The following is an 8734-nucleotide window of genomic DNA, read 5'->3' as shown; positions in this document are numbered from 1 at the left end:
TTATATATCCTGTTCTCTTCAGCTTTTACACTATATATATTAGGGTGCCAATAATACAGACAGAAAGTAAATATAAAATAGAAGCATGTGTGGCTGAGCAAGTAGTATGTTATCTTACTGATCATGGACAGGCTGACTAGTAGGACATAAAAGAGAACAACTGTACAGATGTGACAGGTACTAGCGGTTCATGACTATAATCTTCATTACTCAGGAAGATGAGATGTAGGGAATCTGTAAAGTCAACCACCAAAAAAAGACAGAAGGAGCTGTGGCTTAACGATAGAGCACTAGCCTTGAGCAAAATAGCTCAAGGACAGCTCCCAGTCTCTGAGTTCAACCCCCATGACCAGAAAAAAAAGTGAAAAAGTGCAGCAGTGGAACTCAGTGGACTCTGATGAAAGTAAACTTTGCAAGTCATGGGTGGCAACTGGAGGGAGGGACTGGGAGAGAATGAGGGAACAGATGACACAGTAGAAAAGGAAATATACTCATTACCTGTAATTAGAATCCCTCTGTACACCACCGCTATAGTAGCAATGAAGTAAATTAATTTAAAAATAGAATTGTACAGATGTACGAAATGTTGATGTGGAAAGATTTTGACTACTATTTCTGAATGCAATGCTCAATACTGTCTTTGAGATCAGCATGTAGGTGAAAGTTAATGAGCAAAGAACCCATCCCAATGCAGACAGCATACAAAGATCTACAAGCCACTATTGACAGAGGTGCCAGAATGGGACAAACTTAGCACATTAGGTTTCCAAGAAACACATAGAAGGAGAGATGGAGGTCACATGGCCAGCCCAACAGGTGTGATGTGTTTGGCAGTGAGAATGCTGGTATTGTGTAAAGACTCTTGAATGACCATGTAATTGTCTGAAGTCACATCCATAGACTAGCTGATTCAATGACTGAGGAAGTGGAGGTGCATACTTGCATAAAGCACACTGCAGATCCTGTCTTCAAACAGCTACCCTTGAAAGCAGTGTGGAAGTGGAGAGGCAGAGGCCAGCAAGTGATGGCAAGAGAGGAAGAGCACAGGTGTGTGGAGGCTGCTCCCAGATAAGACAAAGTTCTTTAAGGTGATGTAGCAGATGAGAAGAGCTGTCCAACAATAAACAGTTTCCACTCCTGAACTTCATTAATGTGAAGAGCATCTTATAATGTTTAGGAATTGCCACACCACTGGGAAGGGATTGCCCTGTGAACATCATAAATAAAGCCAATGCAATTTCTCCCTATGACTTTCCTACCTCCTCACCTTACATAGCATTTACTGCTCTTGCCTGCAGTGTGTATTGCCCTTGGTCTTCAGGCAATACTGAGTTCCATTCTTTTGGAAGCAGAAGGAAAGAATATTGATTTTCTTTGTAGTGTTTTATGTTTCCAATTGCATATTTGAAACCTTAGACAAGGAACATTGGCTCATCTTGATAATACTAGGAAGTCTGAAAACCATGTAACACTACCAGCCTTACATTATGGAAAAGGTAGGTCTCTAAAAGGAACCAAGATATAGACAGTTGTGTCCACTGGCTGTTTGGGACTTATACTAACTATTGTAAGTAATTAATAGTTATTCTGGTCTTCTATATCAATCATATAACTTTAGTTTAACTTAGGAAACAGTGATATGCATTTTTTGCAAATGTTTCTCAAGAAAATGTAAATATTTGTGTCTTAAACCTTTGCTAAGCTAGGTGGGGATGTTGAGGATAGAACTGCATCTTTAATACTCTTGATGTCAGTTACATAATACCTGTTAGGATGATGGTCCACTTCAAAGAAATTCTGAAATCACTGCATTTCTTATATGTTTCCCAACTCTGACTTGTTTTGCTTCATTTTTCATTCATCAGGGATAAATTAAAACATATAGACTATAACATGAAAGTCTAGTTTTATCTTAGGTCTAGTTTTATTTCAACCATTAATATTATTATCTTGATCTTCACATTGTTTAGTATATTGACCCTAGACAACTAGGTTTTGAGAAAGTTCTTGTATTATCAGGGAAACGTATACTAAGGACATCAATTAGGAAAACCCAAAGACAACTACATAAAATTCTGTGAAGAAAATTCTACAATTTAGAGTAGAGTTCCATCACAACTTATATGAACATTCTGCATCTGAAATGTCTGTATACTTAAAAATGACTATCTGATAAATGAATCTTCTGAAAGCAGTTTTTCTACGTTAGATGATACTTAATGATTCTGTTTGAAATCAAATAATTTCTCTTTATGTCTTCTTTAAAAAGTTTATTGTTATTGTGTAGGTGATTCTCCTTATATCTTAAGCTTGAATTATTTATTTCTTGCCTGCTTGCCAAATTTTGGCAACTAAAATTCATATCATTGTTGTAGCTATAATCTGTGTAATCCTTTGGCAAATCCACACTTGATGTTTTAATGTCTTTCATGAGTTCAGCAGCTTATATTAGAAACAGCATAGAACAGTTTAACTGATTGCAGAATTCGTACATTAAACATGGATAGAAACACCACCTCAACCATCTTTATTTTACTGTCAGTAATATATGCCACCATCCAATTACTCATTAAAATCAGAAAAAGACCTAATTTGATCTGATAGAAACTGATCTCATAGAATTTGAAAAAACAGTGGTTACCAGAGCCTGGAAACAGCAGAAGTGAGGGAAAAGAGTAATGCCCATGAGCATAAGATCAAAGTCAAACAACAAGCAAGAGCTCAAGTATTCTATTGTCCAATAAGCTGAATATAGTCAACAATAGTAAGTTCTGTATTTCAAAATACCTACAAGAGAATATCTGTAATGTTCTTACTGCAAAAAAGATAATTATTAAAGACGAATGTTTTTGAAGTATTCTTTACCATATCCAAGATACCCAGATACCAACCCAGATACCCCTAGTAGATGAATGAATCAAGAAGATGTGGTGTCTATATACAATGGAATTCTATGCTCCCATCAAAGAGAATGACAATGTCCCATTAGTAAGAAAATGGAAAGACTTGGAAAAAATTATATTAGGTGAAGCAAGCCAGGCCCAAAGAAATAGAGGTTGCATTGTTTCCCTCCTTTGTAATAACTAGAATATTTTTAAAATTTTTACAAGCATTTTTAACAAGGGATCCTATGCTAAGTGCATAGGACCATAAATAATGAAGCATATCAAAATGAACTCTGAGCATTGGAAACAATAGGTTCTCTTTATGACCTATTTACAGTTATTTGAATTTTTCTTTCTGTTTTAGTTTTCTGTACCCTTTGTCTTGTATATAAGTTTACCTGATCAATGGAAGGAAAAGGGAATCACAGAAACAGCAGGACACAGGATGCACTAATGCAACAATGACACTCACTAGACACTGTGTTAGAAATGAATCTTACAACGTGGTGGGGAGGGAAGTAAGGAGTGGTAAGCAGGAGAAAATAAGGGAGGAGTAACAGTGCTTAAAAAGAAATGCATTCATTACTTATGTAACTGTAACATCTCTGTTCATGAAAACTAAAAAATAAAGGTGAATGTATTAACTAGCAATTTTATTACCAAAATTTAAAATTATATTGTATACATAAATTTAAAAATCACATGATATGCACACATACAATTAATTATTGTGTATCAGCAAAGTTCAGAATCCTAATTGAGACCAAGAATATACATATTTAACAAATGGAGCTTTTCTGTAGTGACTTAGCACTATTGGTGCTATTCGTGACTTTTGATTTATTTAACTAACAAATTTGCCTTCAGACAAGTTAAATGAAGTATGTATCTCTAGAACATGTTACTCAAAGAACATTTTATCTGATTTTATCATCATCGACTTCAGTTACGCTACTTACTATAGTGTTTAATGACATGGCAGTGAATGGCAATGAGTAAATGACGTTATGCTCCTGTTTTGCTCATGCTTTCTTTTAGTTGAGCTACACCTTTGCAGAATAATTTTGTTTCCCAATGATGAGGGTTACTGTTCATTTAATAGTTGCAGACCATATTGCAGCCAACCTGAAATTTCTCACATGATCTATATAAGCAAAGAAAGCAAAGTCTGAGCATGTTTTGAAGTGCACACATAGAAGTAGTTTATTGTGAAGGGTACAGTTAAAAAAGTCTCATATTATATTTTAAGTCATATTTTGAGTAACTGATTATGTCCAAACTGATGAGAGATTTTAAAAGGAAGTAGACCCTTCACAGAATATGTTTGAAAATGTTTTTATTAGTATGGTTTGTTCTGTTTTTGTTTTTGTTTTTGTTAGTCACCGGGCTTCAACATTGGGCCTGTCCCTCAGCTCTTCAGCTCAAGGCAAGCACTCTACCACTTGAGCCAAAGCACCATTTCTTGTTTTCTGGTGGTTAATTGGAGATAAGAGTCTCAGGGACTTTACTGCCTGTGCTGGCTTTGAACCATGATCCTCAGATCTCAGCCTCCTTAGTAACTAGGGTTACAGGCGTGAGCCACTGGCAACTGGCTTTATAACTATGATTTTATTTATTTATTTATTTATTTATTTATTTTGTCAGTCATGGGGCTTGAACTCTGGGCCTGAGTGCTGTCTCTCAGCTCTTCAGCTCAAGGCGAGCACTCTACCACTTGAGCTACAGCGCCACTTCCATATTACTATGATTTTAAAAAGAAATTCTAACTATAGACAAAGAGACAAGATGTTCCAGATTTAAATAGCCATACAACTTTGAATTTACTGCTGGAGAAGAGATGAAAGCAGCAACATCCAAAATTTTCTCCTTTAGTATTAAACAGTCATTTTTTAAAATAAGTTTTTTATTGAGAAAATATTGTACAGAGGGGTTACAATCACATGAGCAAGGTCATGAGTGCATTTCTTATCAAGCATTGTTGCCTCCTCCTTTGTTTTTCCTATCCCACCCTCTCCCTCCCATCTCCACACCTACATTCCCCTCTGCCTAAATTGTAAAGTTTGTTTTTCAACATAGAGTCTTGTACATCTTATTTGTTAATTAAGAAGTTTTTTTATTGTGAAAATACCACACAGAGAGGTTACAATTACATGAGGAAGGTCATGAGTACATTTATTATCAAGCATTGTTGCCTCCTCCTTTGTTTCCCCTTACCATCCCTGCTTGTACATCTTATTGTTGCACCAGTCATTATTGACATGACTTGAACACCTGGGGAACAGCATCCATTGTTTTATACAGATTTTTCCCTTATTAAACCTTTTCCTCCAATGTGCAAGTTATTCAACCACTCATTCATGCAGCAATATTAACCCAGTGTGCATCATATATAAAAATAATCCATCATGGCAGTCCTCATAAAATTCTTGATTGGGGAATTTTCCAGATTTTTCCAGCATCACTTTGTTCCAAATCTATTCGTTATCTAATTTGCCAAGATATTGTTCTCCTTAAGCTCTAAAACAGTATCCTATGATTATATGTATACATTCATGAATTTCTAAAGTTGTCATAAGCCATTTTTCCATTTGTAATAGCAATTCCCTTCTTAGGTGGTAATGAATATGTATCATTTCTCAAAACTTAGGCTAATATTACTGGACATTTTTATTTCTACTGGCAATTTCTAATTTATTTCTAATACTTATGCTCAATTATACACTGTTTAGCGAAAATATCAGTTAAGTGGAGTGTGCATTTTTTCCCAGAGATACGATTTCCTGTAAAAGACATAGATAAATACGATTTCTTTCTATTTGTTCACCTTGATATGTAAATCTCAGTTTAATGTCTCATTAAACAAATATAACAAATGTCATTTTTTTGTTCCTGTAATGATCTTTAATGACCTTGGGTATCTTCAATGCCACCCCTGCCTGAGCGGAAGATACGCAGTATCCGCAAACGGATCTGCTTGGTCTTGATGGTATAAACCACGGGGTTGAGCACCGGCGGTGTAAGAAAGTGCAGGTAGGACAGTAAGACACGGCTGCAGGGGGAAGCCCACTTCCCAAATCGGTGGATCATGGACAAGCCAATCATAGGCGTATAAAAGAGTAGCACAGAACAGATATGGGACACACAGGTGTTGAGGGCTTTCAGACGCTCAGCCTTGGATGCAATGGAGAGCACTGTGTGGAGAATTAGCCCGTAGGAGAAAACAATGAGCACCGAGTCGATACCCAGAGTGGAGAGAACTACAAAAAGGCCATAGGCACTGTTGATGTGAGTGTCCGCACAGGCCAGCTTCATGACATCCGGGTGCAGGCAGTAGGAATGAGACAGCAGGCGCTTCTGGCAGTAGGGTAATTTCTTCAGCATGATCGGGGCTGGAATGTGGAGACCAACACTGCGCACAATGATAGCCAGGCCCAAGCTGGCAATCCGAGGATTTGTGAGGATGGTGCTATAGCGCAGGGGGTTGCTGATGGCCACGAAACGGTCAAAAGCCATGGTCAGCAGTACAGAGGACTCCATGATGGAGAAGGTGTGGATGAAGAAGAGCTGGAGCAGGCACATGTCCAGTGCCACCTCCCCGAGCCCCAGCATGTAGATGGTGAACATGGTGGGCAGGGTGGAGGCAGACAGGCCCAGGTCAGTAACTGCCAGCATGGACAGGAAGTAGTACATGGGCTGGTGTAGGGAGGGCTCTGACTTTACCACCCACAAAACGAGGCTGTTCCCAGCCAGAGAGGCGATGTACATGGCACACAGAGGTATGGAGAGCCATATGTGCACGGCCTCAAGGCCCGGAAGGCCTGTCAGGAAGAAAGAGGGGCTGGTGTGGTTGGAGTCCGACATGATGAACCAGAGGCAGATGTCCAGGAGGAAGTTCAATCAGGGGCCCTAGATGCAAATAGACTGCTGGTTCAGAACACCTATAAACCCAGATCTTGCAATGACTGCCTCCAATGTTTCTCTGACAAACACGGGTTTATAATTTATCCAATAGTTCATAAATGAAAGGCCATTTTCATTGTTAGAAGAACTCTTCCGCAGGTAGTAAACCTGGCTCAGGAACTACACAATGATGTTAATTCCAAAATAATGGAATGGACTTAAGCAATGTTGTTTCATTTCTTCATGATAAATGCTAGGGAATGCACTTACTTGCCATCAAAGTTAGTATATATCAGACGTGGGCATCCTCCCTATTAATTTCTTCAACTGTCTTTTTAATGTGAATTTCTCTAATTCAGTGCATATGAACATTTTAAGGCTAGTTTCTTTCATAACTAAACCAATGTAAAACAAATCAATACTCCTTATCCAATCCACGCATTTATATGGACATATAACACAAAACTATTATACATGGTAATTAAACTGTGAAATAGCACAAACTTTTATCTAAATATGTTTCATTTTCTAAATGGCTATATTTATGAGGGCCATTACTTCAGTCGAATGATTCTTAACTTCCAGAACACTGAACAGTTATCTTAAAACGTATCTGTCACTATTCAATATTTCACCAATAAGCAGAGGAAAAGTAGAAAATAGCCTTTATTCACCCACGTAAAAATAGACCCATGTCGAACAAGTTTCCAGAGCTAAACTATAATCTGTGAATATTTTTTGTATTTTCCCTGCATTCTCTTGAACTTTTGTCTGCTTTATTTCTTGTGTGTGAGTCATTACCATTATTGAAAACCAAACAGCGACAACTTAAATTTGAGGGATTATTCTTAATCAAATGTTTAGAATTAAGAAAAAGTTTATTGTTTGTTTTTCTCAGAGGACAATAACTCTTTCTTAGTCCTAGCACCACTTCTGTATTGTCCTGTGCTTAAGATATATGATCAGTAAAATACCCCTTTGAAAAGTTAGAACACATAATAAATTCTTTTTCTTTTACTATTGTAAATAAAAACTGTACAAGTTCAATTCATCACCCTAATATTTTACTTAGTTTATCTAATAGTTATAGAAGTGTCACTTCAAAGTTTTAAACCCCTAGGTGTTGACAGACCACTTTTCCCACTTAAAAAAAAACACATTTAAAAAAAAATTCAAGTCTGCAACTTTGTTGTTTGGACCATCAGAGGATGGAGATAATTAATGGGTGGAGTTAATTCTGGCTAACTTCATGTTTTGTTTCCTCAATCTTGAGGCCTATAGCTGAAGATAAATACCATCTGCTAATTAACACTATCCCAGATATTCACATTTTTTTAAATTAATTAAACTAAAATTTCCATGGAACTTCTAATTTTTTTCATTTGCTGAATGATGAACATTTCTGATTTTCCTGTTGTATTGTATCTCAGTATCTCTGTATCAGAGTAAAGCACATATTCATTTTCATTAATTAAATTGCCCTAGGTACTGTTTCAGATGAAAAGATTGCAGCTATGATCAACAGGAAGGTCCCAATAATGAAGAATGAGAGTCAATTCTATTTCAAATGTGTTGAGAAAATAGAACAATTAGGAAAGCAAAAAGAACCACCTTAGACCAAAAGTTCAGGAAATAGCTTGGTGAGGAGGAGAAATTTAACAAAAGAAAATTCAGACCATCAGAATCACTTAAGACAGCAGAAACCAATTCTTTTTTTTTCTTTTCTTTTCTTTCTTTTTTCTTTTTTTTTTTTGCTTTTTTTTGTGGGAGGACCAATTCTTTAATTCTTTATTGTGCCAATGAAATATATCTATTAGCTTTAAAGTTGTAGCATGGGACTGATGACATATTATACGTGAAATGTAATTTCATGTATATGAAATGTAATTTCATTCCCACTAAACCCCTCATAAATCGAGATGTCCTGGGCCAAAGAGTAGCACATCCTA

General features: G+C 36.7%; 1 protein-coding gene across 1 annotated transcript; it reads right to left on the bottom strand.

The window, feature by feature from the left end:
• Positions 1–5786: 5786 nt before the first annotated feature.
• On the bottom strand, positions 5787–6758 carry LOC122113911 (olfactory receptor 51G2-like). Its single transcript, XM_042687067.1, has one exon. The coding sequence runs from the start codon at positions 6744–6746 to the stop codon at positions 5787–5789; it is 960 nt and encodes a 319-aa protein (XP_042543001.1). The 5' UTR covers positions 6747–6758.
• Positions 6759–8734: the final 1976 nt, after the last annotated feature.

The sequence above is a fragment of the Dipodomys spectabilis genome, unplaced genomic scaffold (assembly GCF_019054845.1).
Source record: "Dipodomys spectabilis isolate Male_0828 unplaced genomic scaffold, ASM1905484v1 ptg000003l, whole genome shotgun sequence".
NCBI lineage: Eukaryota > Metazoa > Chordata > Mammalia > Rodentia > Heteromyidae > Dipodomys > Dipodomys spectabilis.
Note: the sequence above shows the minus strand (reverse complement) of the source record. Positions and strands in the feature narration are given on the sequence as shown.

Bases quoted from the DNA above. Each gene is read 5' to 3' on its own strand.
- LOC122113911 (XM_042687067.1), bottom strand. From the start codon at position 6,746: ATGTCGGACTCCAACCACACCAGCCCCTCTTTCTTCCTGACAGGCCTT.